Here is a 17,037-nt window from a genome sequence, read left to right as displayed (position 1 = left end):
ACAAGTCTAATCACTATTTGCAGTGTACAAGTTGAGCCGCAGACGTACCTATATTTTTTATTACATAATACATTATATTGTAGTATAATGAAAAAAATAAATTTTAAAATAGTTATCAAATGTAGGTATACCTACAATTGCATAAGCATTAACTATAAGAATAGTAAATATATTTTATTAGTTTTATAGTAAAAAATTCCAATTTGACTTACGAATATAAAGTGACAATTTGAAATTACTAAGTCCCATCAGTTATATAAAAAAAATTAATCGCCTGTAATTCTGATTTAAACCCAAAAAAATTAAAAATTTGAGGGTTCATCTTCTTACATCTTATTGACTAGGTATGAAAACAAAACATCACTAAAAATGTTTAATATACCTACTTATTAACAGGGGCATCTTATAAATGTTAACTTTGAAAAATTAATTAAAATTAATTATGATACAAAAAATGTTTTTAATATGTTTACATTTTTAATAAACGAATCTATTCGTTACTGTTTGTTCGTATTTTATTTATACAGAAATTAATATCACCGTATATTTGAAATAAACGTGGAGCATCGTATGAATTTTTTATATTTAATATCTCAGTCAATAAATATACGAAAAAAATGCAACTCTACAATTCCCTTTTTATCAAAGAATGGTTCTGTGTTACGCCACTGCTCAAGTTTCCCCACTACACCGAGTACAGTTGGAGACAAAATACTTTGGTCGTCACTTTTCTGACACTTTAATGTAATTCAAGTTTTAACGTTAAAATGAACGACAATGTCAAATTACTGACAGCTATTATATTTTTCTGTCAAAAATATATACATACAACTTGTCAACTACGATTGACAGTAGCTAAAAATAAGGTCAACAGTCCTAAAGCATGCTTTACAATTTAATGTCACTCAAGTGACATTGACGACCAAAGTATTTTGTCTCCAACTGTACGCATTGGCTCCGCCTATCGATATCCTTCTTGGTTTCTATGAACTCTACATTGCAAAACGAAATTCATTTTTACGAATAAAATAATGACGTTTCAAATTAATTTATTTCATAGCCACCTAGCCACCACGCATGTCGCCAACTGTCGCAAAAGTCTCTACATTCCAAAATTTTATTTTTTTTTGTTTAAAAAAGTGCAAAGTAGAAAAATACTGTATAATATCCCGTTTATAAAGCATTTTATCGCACTTACTGCTTTATGACATGTGCGTGCGACAAAATGCTTCTTATAAAACTCGTATCATAATATACTATTTTGTATCCCAACATGGCGTGTATAATTGGTTGCATAACCTAACCAAAAACATATTTTTAGTTTTGACTTTTATGTAATATTTTTTTCATTTACGTGATAACTACCCGTACCAACTACTATAACTGATCAAAAAGTGCAACTTGATGCGTGGGAAAAATAATAAACAAAGTAACATCTAATTACACACTTTATTACACAATTTAACAAGTTAACATTTTTTTGGCGGGATCCAGGCCTCTATCTTCGGCCTGGTCGTAGAATATGGCATGTACTGCCCCGATGTGCCACTCATATTCTCTGTATGGTCCAACATCCACTTGTACTTAGGCCTGAAGGGTTCCTGGTCTGGGGTCAAGTCAGTTTTGTAGTGCAACCAACCGTACCACTCGGCTGGTACCTGACTACCATCATAGTCCAAATCTAGCAAAAAATTTAAATTAGGGCGTGAAGGGGGCTATTTTGGGGTGTTTTACAATAATATGGAGCATACTCAATCCATCGGTTTCTCCCATAGAAAAATCGCTTGTTTTCGTAATATTTATTCCCGTATTTATCAGTTCCTACTAATGTGCCTACTTTTAATTCGTCCATTCTGGAAATATAAAGGGGGCACATTTTGAGGTTATGTTACATAACTGTCGTTGATACATACCTGAACATTTTATACAGCGAGGCTCGAAGGCCCCCATTCTCTTTAATTATGTTCAGGACTGAGAAAACTTTGTCAATTCCGAGAAATTTTGCCATTTTTCCACTATTTTTTATAAGTGCAAAACACTACTGTCAATTTTCAGGGCCGCCAATCGCCACCAAACGCTTGACATTTTTACGAATTTAGAGAATAATACTAAAAATATTACGCAATTAATTACTTTGTATTGAATAAATGATAAAAATTAAACAGTTTAAGACAGTTTTGACCAGGAAATTTAAAAAAATCGTATCAAATGGTGGTAGTTGTTAGTGTTGGTACCCCTGTCAGTGTTATTTTTTTTTGTGTTTTGATTTCTGAAACTTGTGAAAATTGTTGAATTGTTTGTGTTGAAAGTGTTGTTGTGACTGAAATTGTCCTCAAATTAGGTAAGAGACTAGTTAAGCGCCTCTTCAGTAATACTTTCCAACGGTCGTTAGAAAAAGTGGGGTTACTTTAAGCGATCACACTTTATTCTCACAACGAGTAGTACATCGTTCATAAATAATATAAAAATTTCAATTTCGCCTACACTAAGCACGTTAAAAACATCGTCACCCTTTCCCAGGGCCGGCTTCGCCCCTTTTACCCCAGTTCCGCCAGGACCGAATCCAGGTCCTCCTGCAACCCCGCCGTCAACTCCTTCTGTTTATTCAAATCATCCTGAAGCCGTTCTGCGTTTGTTTTCATCATGAGGTTTCCTTTTTTGAGGGCGGCGAGAATTTTCTCGTGTCGGTTCACCCTCACTGAGAGATTTTCGCGTTTCTTCTCAATTGGGGCATCTTCAGGCTCGCTTTGACTGCGTTCGGAGTCACTCTCATCCTCGCTTTCTTCTGTCTCGGACTCTTCGCTGCTTTCTTCCTCTTCTTCCACCTCCTCTTCACTCTCTTCTTCTTCCTCTTCTTCGTCGTCACTGACGTCTTTCATCAAAGCGGCCATTTTGTCCACTTCTTTCTGCAAGGCTTTGTACTTCTTCTTTTCTTCCTTGATTGCGACTTGGTGCTTCTTCATAATTTCCCTCAAAGCGACTCGTTCTTTCTTCGCGTTGTCTTCCTTGTTTTTGAAATTACGTAATTTGTTCCTTAGTGTTTTCAATTCGCGTTGTGCACGTTTCTCACGTTTTTCTTCTGTATCTTCACCGTCACTTTCTTCGCTTTCTTCGTCTGCGAAACATTCGTCTTCGCTTTCTTCACCATTGACCATATCTTTGCTAATTGACGTTCTCTTGCCTTGTAATGCTTCTTGTAACTTCTTCTCCAATAATTGATTTTGTCTCTTCTGTTCTTCTAACTGGAATCGAGTATTGTCTAATTGTTCAGTCGCTTCAGCAAATTTCTTCTCGACTTCTTCGGAGGTTTTTCGCGCTTGTTCTGATTCTTTTCTCAGCGATTGGATTAGTTTTTCATCGCTGGACTTATCACTGGTGTTTGTGGATTTATCGCGATTTCTTTCTTTCTCCAATTCGGCCTCTAGATTTTGAATTCGGGCAAGTAATCGTTTATTTTCGCGAATTTGGGCTTCCTTATTTCGTAATTCTAGAGCTAGCATTTGTTTCGTACTTTGTAAATCATCACGGACTTTATCAATGTCGTCCATTTCGTCAACCTCATCTTCTATTTCTTCCTACAAAGAAATTTCTTACTGATAGTTTCAAGAGAATTAAAAATGGGCATACTGGTGGCATACTAGCCATTGAAACCGACTTCTGAATCTGTTCTTCTATGGTCATCTGTCTTCTAAATTTCCTCAAACCCTCCAACATTGGTTTACTTCTATCATTCGTCTTGACTTTTTTCAAACGGATACCATCTTGGATCTGAAACCAACTCATTTACCATTTCTGATCAGAAGAAATGACTCACTTGTTTCAGAAGTTCATTATGGACGTTATCTTTCTCGCTTTCGAAAACAAAATGTTCGGTTGCTTTGGTTTTGGGTAGGAGAGGCTGTGACCGATCGTTACACTCCACATGTTTCAATTTTTTGTTACTTTCGATTTCTTTCAACATGGCGGTCCAGTCAGGTCGTACTTTTGGTCGTGATCTAAAAACAGTGTATAGTCATAGTAGGCCTGGAAAAGGTACTCACTTCAATTGTTCGAGTTGTTCCTTCTGCTTGGCGGTGAGATTCTTAGCTCCGGGCATGGCGGGGGCTGGAGGCGGCATAGGGGGCGGTGCAGGTGTCTGCGAAAGCTTCCTCATGCTCTGTTCTCTCACTAAAGCGTTTCTTGCAACTGGTGTAGCCTAAAACCGGCCAAAAATAGCTCAGTTTTTGCCCCAAGCTCACTAGATGGACTTACTCGATCTATTTCCTCATCTCTTGAAGGTGATTTTTGTAGAGGTTTTCTGGCTTCGTTCTTTTGTCTTTCACTCACACTGTTTAGTTTGACTGGTGGTAGAGTCTCTTTCTGTGGTTTTGTTTCTTCTTTTGGTGGCACTGGACGCAATTGTGGCCTTTTGAAAGTGTTTTCTTTACCGTTTTCTTGCGGTTCTTTAGTAGTGACTGAGGTTTTGCGTAGCTGGACTCCAGCTGGAATTCGGGGGGTTGAAATGAGTGTTTTAGTGAGAGGGTGAGTGTACCTAAGGGGTTTTCACTGGGTGTTTCTTTCGTGCTGTCGCGACGGGTGTTTTTGAGAGTCCAGGGGGCTGGGGGTACTGGTAGGGGGTTAGGGCCGTCTTTTACCCACGGGGGTCGAAAAGTTTTACGGGCGGCGGGGTTCGAACCGCTCGCTTCGTTGTCGTTGCCCGATGGCATGGCTTTTGTGAATACCCTAAGTGGAAGAGAGAGAAAGATAGTGAAAGAGAGAGAAGAAAAGTAGGGGGCGGAAATTTTTGGCTTTTTAAGGTCTTTGAATCCATTTTTTTGGGGGGTTTTTCACTTTTTATTGGTGTAGGGAGCATTTTATTCTCTCATTTGCAGTTTTATTATGTACAAAGCATCAAAACTGTTAATAGACTAACGTAGGTTGTTTTTATGGCTTCGAAATAAAATCTACATTGTGGGAGTTTCTATTTTTTCAAGAAACCTAAAATTTTCCGCCCCGTTTTAGCAACAATTCTGTTAGTTTCCGGTATATTTTTGTTGTCTGTACACAAGTGTTATGCTGTGTGACCGGATGCTGGCCGCCCCCGCGTCCTTTTCGCGTTTTTTCTTCTATTTTTATCATGCGTCGTCCTTGCCTTTCGATGTTAATCGTACACAAGTCTCATGTCGATCGTGATCCTGATTCTGCGTGGAATATTGTCGAAACGTCATCTTGATTATTGGCACGAGGCGTTGTGATGACCCAATTGCTTTTATAATTAGATGATTTTGTGCATGGTGCATGGTGTTTGTGTGTGTGTGTAATGCGTGCGGATTGAGCTAAGAAACATGCTTTAGTAACAATGATGACTTACATGATTCCCTATTTTTGATCTCTACGTTGCACTATCACACTACTAGAGCGGGTTTAGGGATTTTTGAGGGTTAAGAGCCTGAAAAATGCTGAAAGAGATTAAGTGAAGCGGTTTTCAAGGGAGGGTTTAAGCGCGTGATGATTCGAAAATGAAAAAGTGTGGAGAAAGTAAGGCGAAAATGATGAAAAAAGTTTTTACCAATCTTGCAAAATTGATGCTATTTTCAAAATAATTGGTTTTGAAAAAACTGTCAGTATTTTTATGGTGATTTTTATGACATTCTATTTAAAACTTTGCGCAAAGTGCATAATTTTAGGATAGCAGCTGTAAATTTATAAAAAAATTAAAACTTTTAACACATGAAATGAAAATGTATTATTTTTCAGTGTCTGAACAGTGCCAACATTGCAAACAAATAAAATTTACACATAAATAACTATTTCTATTGAAATGAATTCAAAAGTGGAATTATTTCTAAAATGTATTTTTTTTATTTTTTAGAAATTTATCGTAAAAATGGTATTGTATTATAGTTATTTATTTTTCTATCGTTTTCGTTTGATTATCTCGACAAGTGTGAGCCACATTGACGCGAAATGTCAACAACTGTCAGAAGTTTCAGATTGAATGATTGAAAATCAACGCACTCTTAGTTAATTTTTTTTTTGAAATTTTCATTTTTATGGATTTTTGGGCCAAATAATATTAATTAACGAAAATAACTTGTTCGTTGCAGTAAAGGTTAGACTGTATTTTCATTGTTTATCATCGTTTATTGTATAAAGTTTGATATTTTTTGCTAAAGTGGCTAGCAAAATTGCTCCGTGATCCCCTCTCCAAAAACAATTGTTATTTTGCGCGAGAGAGATGGTTAATTAATTTTTACACGGGTTGAGAGAGTTTGAGCTATCACATTTTAGTAAGATACAGGATGTTCAAAAAATCGCGCACTTCTTTGAAAGGGAGTAATTGGGTAGTCCCCCACAATACTGAAAAAATGTTTAAAAAATTCTATCTGTCAAAAAATTTTGACATTTACTTTTTTTATAATTATTTACTAAAGGTACAAAAATTTTTTCAATAAAAGCCTCAAATAACACTAAACAGAATTACAATGTATGATACAGCTTTCTTGTTTTTTCTTCTAATAGCCTGTAGCAAAAAACTCGGAAAATTATTTTTCCAACAGAAATAAATAGAATCAAAGTGCAAAATTTAAACTCTTGTAACTTCGAAATTTTTATAGATAGAATTTTTAAACATTTTTTTAGTACTCTGGGGCACTACCCAATTACTACTCCCTTTCAAGGAAGTGCGCGATTTTTCGAACACCCTGTATAATTATTTTTATGCAAGACAATCTTTAGCGTCGTGTATAATATTTTGTTTTATTTTACCAGAATTTCTTGTACAAAATAAAGAATATAATCAGTAGATAAAAATTACTTTATGTCAGTAGACGATAAAAGACTACTTTATCTACTGAAATTAGTTGATAAAAGCATTCTTTAACATTGAGTACAAAATAAAAGTTTATTATTTATCATTTTAATGCTAATAATTTTGTAAAAAGGAATAGATTTAAACAATGCTCTATTTTCCAAAAATGTTTTTCTAACATTTTACAGAGAGAAATTTCTTGACTTTTGCAGTGATTTATTGGACTTCTTTTTGCCTTAAATTTGTAATAAAAAAATATTTTTGTAATGTAATTTGAATTTTCAATTTGATTATTTATTTTGTGTAGTCATTTCTATATTCTGTCTGGTTAGAAGTAAAGTTTTGATTTACAATTGACCTATTTTTGATTCAGCAAATCAGACTTTACTTTCACTATTTTGCAATTTTTTTTGTTTTTAATCAGGATTTTGGCTTAAAAAATTGAGAGTTTGTTCATTTTCACTCAATTTCGATTACTCAAGTGAATCTGTTTGGCATTTCCTCCTCAAACCTCTCAATCGAGGCTAAAAAAACAATCATCACTCGAAATCATCGAAAATTGTTTTCGCTTCTCAATCTATTTATAAATGATGGGCAAAGAGCGTCGTAAATTGTTCGATGGACCCCTCCTAAAAATAACTTTAAATTGGCCGATGACAAAAAATCTTGTAAATAAACCTCAAATTGCAATAATAATAATATCTTGGGAGGGGTCCCCTTCTCCGGATTTTGCAAGTCACCGACAAATAATCGCGGTAAGGGGGCGGAGGGGGGCAAGTCCCCCCAATCGTGTGTCTTTTGTTCTTGTGTTATGTAACTTACCTCAAAAAAGCACTGAAAAACACACACTACAACACTTGTATGGAAAAACACTTTTCCGTTGCGAAAATTTTTCGCCGATTTCGGTTGTTTTTCAGTGCAACACGCACACGTTTTCAGTGTGGCATTCGCGTTCGAAATAGCTGATGGCTATTTCAGGCGTCGTGACGTTTCACGACGCCCAACCGATTCGAAATATTTCGGCGATTTTGTAAGAAAAATGACGGAAAAATGCGCTTCGGGAAAAGTCGGATTTTAAGGGGAAAAGTATTAAAAATCACGTAATTTTTTTTTTTTCTCACATTTCATGATAAATTTTTGCAAGGTAGGGGGATTGATCTAAAAAACAAAATTTCATCCAAAACTTTCTTTATTTGTTTTTCGGTCATCTTGTACTCATTTTGCACAGTCAGTGCTACTAACCGTTCACCAAACTAGAGTCAAAATAACCCCGATCAAGATTTGTGTTTGAAAAAAAAAAATTGTCTTCTACTCCACTGTTTTCTTCTTTTCTTCTCTCCCCTTTTACCCCAAAATGCTCCCACGTGGAGATCTCCCCAAACAATCTATCCCCTGGACACTCCGTCTCCCTCACCTGTCTATGCCCCAATAATTTATAATCCTCCCTGATATACCCCTTTTCTACCCCAAATTCGATCAACTCGTGTACAGTCTTCAGTTGATGCAAAGGGGGTAATTCTTTAGTCCAATCGCCGATAACACAGATTCCTATACTGATATTGTTGTATTTGGGGGCGTGGGCGCCAACTTTTGACCACCCCCGTCCTTCGTAAGCGTTTCCGTCACCCCCTACTCCAAAACTGTAACCGATATCGTTCCAGCCGTTTTGTAATTGGTGCATATCTTGCATGGTTTGCATTGATTGGACACATTCTTCGGGGGTGTGGCAAGCGGGCGGGATGTAACTGTGGTGGATGATGACAAAGGGGACGGGATTAGTCATGGGCTCGGTGGCGGTTGGGGGGCGGGCTTGCCAATCCTCGCGGGGTACCACCACCAGGTCGCTCATTACACCTAAAAAAAAATCGACATTAACTTTGTCGGTGACTGTACTTTTTTAATAAATTTTGTTATTGACTGTACTTTTTTTATTTCTTTCTCTTACGTTTACTCTTGAATAATTAAGAATTGTTTACAAATGAGGTCTTTGATTCGATTTAGGCGAAAAAAAAGTAACTAAACTGGTTGTATAAAAGTCGAAGCCTAATTAATATACAGTAGTTATTCGCCACTGATAACCGCTATCACAAAAATTCGAAACAGTCATGTCACTACTTGAATTTTCTAAAATTGTCGTTACAAGATTGTGATAATTGCTCGAATTTCGTACAAAAACTTGAGAGAAAATTTCGAAAAAAATCTAACACTTGTTTATCGATCACATTGACATTATAAAAGATATTTTAGCTTACCTGTGGTTAAAACAGCAAGAAAATATAGCAGAAATGTATACATTTTGTCGCTGAATTTTTCGTGAAAAAATCTCGCTTCTAAATGAAATCCATCGCGATAAAAATCTTATTATAAATCTGAGAGCTATTTTTCGATAAAAAATTTATCATTGTTGGCACAACTGCCACTAATACGCCACGCTGACTTTGACATGATTATATAAATATTCATAATTGGCCGGTAAAAAAAAACTAATCGGTTCACACAAAATTAGTGGCTAGTATAGCTGGTCCGGAAGTAACACTCACTTAACACCAATACTTAATTTTTGACTAATTTTCGATTATAGCTTTTTTGGGGTAATTTTTTTAAAGAGAAACCATTGATTTTTGGATAGTTTCTCGTTTGAATGTTATTGATTTGAATTGTGGTCACTGTTTGGACCACACTGTAGCTAGTGACTGGTTTGTTTGCAGTGTCAACTTGTTTCGAAGCGGATTTTCTTCGGAAGCATTGTGATTCCCCTTTCAGATGACGCAATTGGCATTTGTGGGGTCATGATATTGACAGTTTTTTACAATTTTGAGGAATACTCAGCGTTTTTAGTCACACTGTATATGAATTACCGGAAATGAGATCAGATGACAATTATAAAAAATCTGTAATGGTCGCTATTTTTTTAAATAATAGTTTATTTTTTTATTTCCGTTTTAATACACATAAAAATCTTGTATTGGTAAAACTTTCACTCTGACTTACTTTGCAAATTTCAAACTACATTAGTATTTTTTTGATGTGTTGTTTATTTATTTGTGTTTTTCAGGTTTATGATATTAACAATAATTGTAGATAATTGATGTGAAGTTTTTTTTTCTTTTGTGATTTCTAGTTAGTTTAATATTACAATTCTTTGTTTTGACGATTGTTTTTTTTTCTTACCATTTATTTTTTTTTTTTTTTGGTGTTTTCAAGATTTGTCTATTTACTTATCACTCTTTTTTTCTTTTCAATTATTTGTACGTTTTACTTATTTTTTGTAATTTTAACGAATGTGTGAACTTTTTTCGCATTTTTGGGCTTTTTAGCTATTTCAAAGTGTAAACCAATAGTTGAGTGTGAGTGAACTTTCTGAATTGTTATAAATTAATAAAAACATGAAAATACTGTCTAGATAAGATAAATTTATTGCGAAACGTAATGTTGGATTTAAAAAAAAAGTTTTTTTTTTCTAATCCTAAAATACGATAATATTTTTAAAACAGTTTTCTTCTGCGAAAAGTCAAACTACGGAAAAATTTTTAATTGTAAAATGTGTATTATTTTTTTCATAATTTTTGTTTTTATTTTTCCTAAATGAGACACCGTCGCAATATAGAGGAAGTTTCGAGAATTTTAAAAACAATCGAAAAGCGCTAACGTAGAAACTTTGCAAAATAAATTTGTTGCATTCGTGGGCCGTGTAAAAAAAACTGTTAAATTAACGACTTGTTATTAACAATTTAGTTAGAAAAAATGGTCTTTTTTACTTTAAATTCTTTTCGAACTGCACTAAAGTTTGTTTCTGCAAAAAGTCAAATTACTGAAAAAAATTTAATTGTAAAATAAGTATTATTTTTTCAAAATTTTTATTTTTATTTTTTCTAAATGAGACACGGTCGCAATCTAGAGGAAGTTTTGAGAATATTAAAAAGAATCGAAAAGCGCCAACGTAGAAATTTTGCAAAATAAATTTGTTGCCTTCGTGGGCCGTGTAAAAAATTCTATTAAATTAACATTTGTTATTAACAGTTTAGTTAAAAAAAATGGTCTTTTTTACTTTAAAGGCTTTTCCAACCGCACTAAAGTTTTTTTCTGCAAAAAGTCAAATTACGGAAAAAAATTGTAAAATAAGTATTATTTTTTCAAAATTTTTATTTTTGTTTTTCCTAAATGAGACACGGTTGCAATCTAGAGGAAGTTTTGAGAATATTAAAAAGAATCGAAAAGCGCCAACGTAGAAATGTTGCAAAATAAATTTGTTGCCTTCGTGGGCATAAAATTAAAATTTTTACTTTCAGTTTGTGTGGAAAATTTCCAGCCCAGATTCCCAGCCAATGTGTTGCCAACTGTAGAATATTAATCGTCGCCTACTCTAATTTATTAATTTTTTTGATCGCACGGTATTTTCAAGATTTTTCTATGTATCTGTCAAGCTTTTTTTTTCTTCTCAATAATTTGTACATTTTACTTTTTTTTTTTGTAGTTTTTATTACAAATTAAATAAAAACATGAAAATACTCTCTAAATAAGATAAATTATTGTGAAACGTAGATGTTGGATTTTTTTTTAATAAATTGTTTTTTTTTTCGTCTAATCTTAATCGTAAAATACGTTAATATCAAGAAACAATATTCCAAATATGCACTAAAAAGATAATGCGATATTTTTAGTTTTTTGTATTTTTATTTATGACAATTCTTAGATTTGTAACGGAAAATACGCATGTTTTCCAAGCAAGCTCTACTTCTATAAAATTCTGGTAAAAATAATTTGTAATCACAATTTAAAGAAACTCAAAACCACTTATACCTCATTATTGCTGAACAAACACTTGAAAACAACTGCACAAATATTTTTCTTAAAATTTCAACCACTTATTTTTATTTTTGGATTACCTTGGATTACCATTTTTTTTTTTCAAAAACAAAAAACAAGGTGTTTTGTGGACTTTTGTTATTCAAAGTCAGATTTCATTTTTTTTTTAAGTAATGGCACGAAGGCCGCCCCCCACACACCGAATCCTCGTCGAAGATGCGATGATTAGACGACGGGAAAAAGAATTTTGTCATGACCGTCTGTGGAACGGCCAAAGAAGATATTACGAAGACTTTGAAAGGAAAAATACGAAATATGATGAATGGACCTCACCTCGTTATTACGAAAATCAGAAAAAAATCATAGAAAAAACGAAGAAACAACGTGAACATGATGAAAATCTTGAACGAAGAAGAGAAAAATTAAGGAAATTGTTTTATGAAGAAGAAAAGTTGTTTGAGGCTGAATTGAATATACGTAAGGTCAGAAATATGGCCTCTGTGAGGTCACCAAGACCTAACGAGATCCCAACTGAAATCCTCAAGGAACTCAATAATGGTATTTTGTGCAGTTTACAATTTGAAGATTTATTGATTTTGATTTGTAGGTTTGAAGTTAGAAGAAGAAGAAAGAAGACGACACGAAGCTGAACTCAAATTGTATCACCAATGGAGGAGTAGTAATCCGTTTCTAAATCATTATGAAAGGATGCAAGCGAGTAGAGATTTGAAATTGTCTTGGTTGGACCAACAAATCGAAAATCGAATGAAGAAAGAGAAAGAGGAAGAAGAATGTCGCAAATTACTGAAAGAACGCGAAAAAATCATGAAGGAAGAACAGGAGAAGTTTGATCAAGAACAGAAAAGATTACAGTTGAAAAAAGAAGAATTAAAAGCTAGTCTTGAACAACAAATTGAAGAAATGCGTCTAAAGACACAAATTAGTGAAGAATTGAAACGCAAAGAAGATGAAGAGAGGAGAAAAAAAGCCGAATTGGATGAAATTCAATTGAAAAGGATTGAAGAAGAGAAAAGGAGACTTGACAGAGAGTGCGCTCTTCATAACATCAAGCAACACAAACTTAAATTAAAGAAGAAAGCCGAAGATGTGGTGAAGACTTTGGATGAAGAGCGTTACTTAATTCAGAAATTGAAAGAATTAGAAATTGCAGAAAGACTTGAAGATGAAACAAAGAAGATCGAAGTTAAAACTGCACTAGACCAGTTTTTGGCATTGAATCAAGAACAGAAGAAACTGGAGAAGATTCGCCAAAAGAATTTGGATTTTTTGTTTGATTCGGAAGCTAAGTCACTGTATGAACAACAAGAGAAGTGTTGGAAGGAAGAAGAAGCTTTAAGGACAAAACTATTGAAAGATGTTATTAAAACGATACAAAAACAAATTGAAAATAACATTGAGAAGAATAGGAAGAGACAGTTGGAGGTAATTCAAGAAAGGGAAGAAATGCTAAAGAAGATTGAGGAGGACAATCGGGAAATGGCGCGTTTGGAGGAGGAGGAAGAAATTAAGAAACGTAAAATAAAGTCAATGCTTAAAGAGGATCTCGAATTGAAGAATTTGAAGAAAAAGGCGAAAGAAAATTCTGAATTGAGACGAATAGACGATGAATTGGAAAGAGTTCGGAAAGAAGAAGAACGTCTCAAACAAGAGATAATAAATATACAACGGAGGCAAGGCCCGATAAAGTCCACAAGAAGCAAATTATTTTTGGGTAATTGATTACCTTAAAATATATAACGAAAGCAAGGCCCGATAAAATATTAGAACCTATTATTAAAAATAATGACAGAGAAAATGCCAAAATTCCGAGCATTTTTTCACAGTTCAGTAACTTTGTTTTTATTTTCTCGTAACAATCAAAATATTAGATTTGTCATATTTTTTGAATACTTACAAGAGATACTACATACAACGGAGGCAAGGCCGAAAAAGTCTACAAATCTAATATTTTCTTTATTCATTTCGGTCTCAAATAACTTTTCTTCTTCAAAAAACAAATTCTTCAATTTTTCTCTTCTCCATTCATGATTTTCGTCATGTTCACGTTGCTTTTTCGCCTCTTCTATGAGTTTTTGCTGATTTTCGTAATATTGTTGACCCATCATTCATCATATTTCATATTCTTTCCTTGAAAATCTTCGTAATATTTCTTTGGTCCTTCCTTTTCTCGTCGTTTGATCATTGCATTTTGTTGTTTTTTTTATTTTGGAAAAAAAATTGGGAATTTAGTTTTGGTACAGAATGAGATAAGAATCCCCAAAAATAAAATAGGTTCTAATATTTGGTGGCATATTTTTGTAATATTTGTAAGTTCTATTTTGAGTCAAGTTTATGCTATTGTTATTATTGTAAAATATGTGATTTTAATAAAATACAATTACTCGATTAAACCATTTTGTCGTTTCATTTTTCCTATTTTTACCTAGTTTTTAATTCTTAAGAAAGAATAAAAAAAGTAGAGGAGATTTGCCTAAAGAAGTTATTTTTTTGCTTGATTTGGAGGAGCAACAATACAAGCAAGTTTTGAAAGAACGAACTGATCAAAAATAATATTTACAAGAATAGAAAGACTCTTGGAAGGACAAAGAAACTAAGATGATCTAGTATTGAAAAAAAGGGAACTATCAAATTGAAATAAATAGATGAGGGAACAGCGTTTGAAATACAAAGGAAAAAGGTTCTAACATTCATAAGAAGTAAATCTATTTAATTTAATTAAATATAAATTACAAAAAATACTGGTTATGATCACACAGGACTGGTAACTTCGTCTAAATGTTTTTTCATATTTTCTAACTTCTCCATATCATTTACTGAGGAATTGCATTTGTACACAACGAGTGAATGGTAGAAATGTACAGCAAACAATACGAAAGTTATTAATACTGGAATAACAATAACAGTGGCCGCCGTTGCGGCCGTGAACGAGTAGTCCCAAAATTTGACCCAACAAAGAATAGCCACTTCCACCAAAAAGAGGAACAAACCTGAAAAAATCCAGTTTAAAAACACAAAATTCAAATTTTGGTGCCAAAATACCTAATACTGTTGAAAAAGCCCACGCCAACTCAATAAACCCCCTCATGCGTTCATGGGGGCTCTCAGCAACCATCTCGCATATTTCTAACTTAGCAACAGCGTCAATGTTTGGTAAAATATACGTTGAAATCATAAGTGCAAAAATATGCACCGCTACTAAAACAGTGGTACAAACTGCGAAAATCACAAATAACCATTCCGGCACCGCCGTGTCGTCATTTATCTGTAATTCCACCATCGCAACCATCGCGAAGCCTGAAAGAAGTTCGCTAGTGGTAGCAGTGGCCTTGAGTTTGGCACGTGACATGTGTAGGCGGCGCCAGGATAAACCTTGCGTGCTATTGGCGGGAATGCGCCGGCAGTAGATGCTATCATTGGAGCATTGACACGATGGGTCGGGCTTGTAGGTGGGGGAAGAGGTGGAGGCAACGCTCGAACTACAAGAAAAGGGCGGAGTGCGTTCCCGGGAGATGGAGCCTAAGTGGAGATCGCTGACGGGGAGTGGGAGGCGGGACAAGGGGCTGTCGGAGTAATAGATGATTTTGGCGCGATTGGTGAGGGGGTCGGGGAAGTTGAGCGATTTGGGGCGGGGCATTGACACTTTTGAGTGATTCTGAAAAGAAAAAATTAGTTGGTTAAATAATTAAACAAATAATAATGTTTTATGGTTTAATGCTCAAATTAATTGAGTAATGAATGATAAGAAACAAAAATATTTGTTCGCGAGAATACAAATCTTTTTGGCAAATAAATAATAAACACAATCATTTTTCGGGGAATTTTCTATGACTTGATGTTGAAATATGTTAAATAATTTTGGAATTTTGATAATTCCCTGTCATTGTTTTAAATAATAGTCTTCAATGTTGAGTTATATACGTTTTGTTGTCTTATCAATTTGGTTCTATTTTGAGCCAAGGATATTGTTTTTTTTTCTATTATCGAATTCGAAATACGAAAACTCTTTAAAAAAACATCAAATTGTGGTTTTATTTCCTTAATTACTGTTAAACTGACTGTTTCTCAATTATTTCGTTTCTCAAGAAAAAGTTCTCATGTTCAAATATTTCACAAGTCTCAAGATTTTTGAGAAACCTTGAAATAATAAAATTATTGAAAAAAAAAAACTTGTATAATGTATAAAATTGTAATTTTTTTAATCTTTATCAAAAAAATATATTTGAGATTTAAAGTATTTTAAGTTCTTGATCCTAATTTTATCTCAAACGACGTGCAAAAACAAGGAAAAGAAGTTACTTTTTAAAGTTCATGAATTATTTATGTGCTATTATAATTATCATAAAATTGTTCTATTGAGTGAAAAAATACGTTGATGTTTACTAAGAAAATTTCTTTTAAAGCAATTTATTGGTTTCAATTAGCTTAATTTGCTGTTATAAAATTAAGTGAAGAATAAATACATTTCATAAGAGGAATTTCTAAATATCAAAGTTTGTCTTATAAACAACATTGTTAGAACTCTCGTTTTCAAAGAATTGGAATTTTTTTTATAAAAAATATTTACTTTAAATTATTTACTATATTACATCACATCTCTGAGTACAAAACGCCCACATAATTTTCAACAATAGTGATTTTAATGACTGACATTCATTCATCATTTCTCAAAACTGAATCCATGTATTAGAACCGATTATAATTAAAAACTGGTTTGAATTTCTCTGAAAAATCCGCCAAACATTTTTTTTTCGAATCGTTTTGTAACAAACCCCATTTGAAATGTCTCAAGACCATATCCTTTCACTTTCGAGGCCCTTTATCGTCTCCCATCAACTAAAATCTATTGTAGGACGATTTAAATGTCAAGTCAATGAGGAACAAACATTCCACGCAATGCCAATGAACTCTTTCAAGTTCCGGAAAAAAATTCAAACACCTGTTTAACGACTCCGTGCTCTTTTCTTCTACTCACCCAACTATTACCATGTCCTCTATTTGTTGCAAATAAGTCGGCTGAAGTATTGTGTCTTCGCATTTTTCGTACAACTATTGGGAAATCGACTTGGGTTGATTGGTCCATTTTCGACTGAAAAAACTGCGTTGTTATTAAACTATTCGTCATTTCCTATTGACAATTATTTGAGGTAATTTATGGTTGCGTTTCCCACAGCGGGGGTCAAATAAAAAACAATGCAGTAAAAAAATACGACTAGTTAGTTAATAAAACATTTTGATAAAAATATGTTTACAACGCCGTAAAACTTTTTTAGATATGTTTCAAGCATAATTTCCTCAGTGGTCAGAGTATAATGGATAAAAATTTTATGTGAATTTTTTTTTTAATTTTCTATTCCTTCTTAATTCTAGCGTTTTTAATACCAATGACAAAAAAAAAACAAAATAAAGGTTTTTGTGTAAAG

The 17,037-nt window shown here is 33.7% G+C and overlaps 5 protein-coding genes across 10 annotated transcripts in view; 1 reads left to right on the top strand and 4 right to left on the bottom strand.

Moving 5' to 3' along the window:
• Nucleotides 1-1,430: 1,430 nt before the first annotated feature.
• LOC123009389 (probable NADH dehydrogenase [ubiquinone] 1 alpha subcomplex subunit 12) lies at nucleotides 1,431-2,077 on the bottom strand. Its single transcript, XM_044405664.1, has 3 exons — nucleotides 1,914-2,077; nucleotides 1,735-1,853; nucleotides 1,431-1,681 (listed from the first exon to the last, which is right to left on the bottom strand). The coding sequence occupies exons 1-3, from the start codon at nucleotides 2,006-2,008 to the stop codon at nucleotides 1,470-1,472; spliced, it is 426 nt and encodes a 141-aa protein (XP_044261599.1). The 5' UTR covers nucleotides 2,009-2,077; the 3' UTR covers nucleotides 1,431-1,469.
• Nucleotides 2,078-2,204: 127 nt separating this feature from the next.
• Nucleotides 2,205-14,010, top strand: LOC123009381 (trichoplein keratin filament-binding protein-like). Of its 4 annotated transcripts, none has more exons than XM_044405650.1 (3): nucleotides 2,205-2,341; nucleotides 11,768-12,154; nucleotides 12,204-14,010. In XM_044405650.1, exons 2-3 carry the CDS (start codon nucleotides 11,770-11,772, stop codon nucleotides 13,334-13,336), a joined length of 1,518 nt encoding a protein of 505 aa, XP_044261585.1. In that variant the 5' UTR covers nucleotides 2,205-2,341; nucleotides 11,768-11,769; the 3' UTR covers nucleotides 13,337-14,010. The 4 variants fall into 4 exon arrangements, with proteins under 4 accessions (XP_044261585.1, XP_044261586.1, XP_044261584.1 ...); XM_044405651.1 differs by lacking the exon at nucleotides 2,205-2,341 and adding an exon at nucleotides 4,338-4,521; XM_044405649.1 differs by lacking the exon at nucleotides 2,205-2,341 and adding an exon at nucleotides 5,256-5,517.
• Nucleotides 2,404-7,766, bottom strand: LOC123009380 (eukaryotic translation initiation factor 5B). 3 transcript variants are annotated; one of them, XM_044405646.1, is made up of 8 exons: nucleotides 7,613-7,766; nucleotides 5,351-5,438; nucleotides 4,532-4,722; nucleotides 4,252-4,481; nucleotides 4,041-4,195; nucleotides 3,815-3,995; nucleotides 3,628-3,768; nucleotides 2,404-3,575 (listed from the first exon to the last, which is right to left on the bottom strand). In XM_044405646.1, coding segments are annotated over exons 2-8 (1,938 nt in total). In that variant the 5' UTR covers nucleotides 5,353-5,438; nucleotides 7,613-7,766; the 3' UTR covers nucleotides 2,404-2,537. The 3 variants fall into 3 exon arrangements, with proteins under 3 accessions (XP_044261581.1, XP_044261582.1, XP_044261583.1); XM_044405647.1 differs by having other exon boundaries at nucleotides 5,351-5,428; nucleotides 7,613-7,740; XM_044405648.1 differs by lacking the exon at nucleotides 5,351-5,438.
• On the bottom strand, nucleotides 8,065-9,239 carry LOC123009386 (peptidoglycan-recognition protein LB). Its single transcript, XM_044405659.1, is given in 3 exon segments — nucleotides 8,065-8,090; nucleotides 8,093-8,644; nucleotides 9,043-9,239. Coding segments are annotated over 3 exon segments (621 nt in total). The 5' UTR covers nucleotides 9,086-9,239.
• A 297-nt stretch (nucleotides 14,011-14,307) lies between the features above and the next one.
• Nucleotides 14,308-17,037, bottom strand: part of LOC123009385 (calcium release-activated calcium channel protein 1-like) — a 6,074-nt gene continuing 3,344 nt past the window's right edge. Inside the window, exons 2-4 of the mRNA XM_044405658.1 lie at nucleotides 16,590-16,703; nucleotides 14,657-15,269; nucleotides 14,308-14,604 (exon numbers count right to left, since the gene is read on the bottom strand). Coding sequence (XP_044261593.1) covers nucleotides 14,366-14,604; nucleotides 14,657-15,269; nucleotides 16,590-16,703 — 966 coding nt within the window. The 3' untranslated portion in view covers nucleotides 14,308-14,365. The remainder of the gene's footprint in view (nucleotides 14,605-14,656; nucleotides 15,270-16,589; nucleotides 16,704-17,037) is intronic.

This window comes from Tribolium madens, unplaced genomic scaffold, assembly GCF_015345945.1.
Source record: "Tribolium madens isolate multiple individuals breed KSU strain unplaced genomic scaffold, Tmad_KSU_1.1 Scaffold_71;HRSCAF=194;Tcas5.2_LG6, whole genome shotgun sequence".
In the NCBI taxonomy this organism is placed as follows: domain Eukaryota; kingdom Metazoa; phylum Arthropoda; class Insecta; order Coleoptera; family Tenebrionidae; genus Tribolium; species Tribolium madens.
This window is presented reverse-complemented; position numbering and strand designations above follow the sequence as displayed.

Excerpts from the sequence above, each read along its gene's own strand:
- LOC123009381 (XM_044405649.1), top strand. Across the intron at positions 12,155-12,203 it reads CCTCAAGGAACTCAATAATG|GTTTGAAGTTAGAAGAAGAA; the intron begins GTATTTTGTGCA and ends TTTGATTTGTAG.
- LOC123009389 (XM_044405664.1), bottom strand. The coding sequence starts at position 2,008 with ATGGCAAAATTTCTCGGAATTGACAAAGTTTTCTCAGTCCTGAACATA. Across the intron at positions 1,854-1,913 it reads TCGCTGTATAAAATGTTCAG|AATGGACGAATTAAAAGTAG; the intron begins GTATGTATCAAC and ends TTATATTTCCAG. Across the intron at positions 1,682-1,734 it reads TGAGTATGCTCCATATTATT|ATTTGGACTATGATGGTAGT; the intron begins GTAAAACACCCC and ends ATTTTTTGCTAG.
- LOC123009380 (XM_044405646.1), bottom strand. Across the intron at positions 4,482-4,531 it reads ACCCAGTGAAAACCCCTTAG|CTGGAGTCCAGCTACGCAAA; the intron begins GTACACTCACCC and ends CCCGAATTCCAG. Across the intron at positions 4,196-4,251 it reads GAGATGAGGAAATAGATCGA|GCTACACCAGTTGCAAGAAA; the intron begins GTAAGTCCATCT and ends GGCCGGTTTTAG.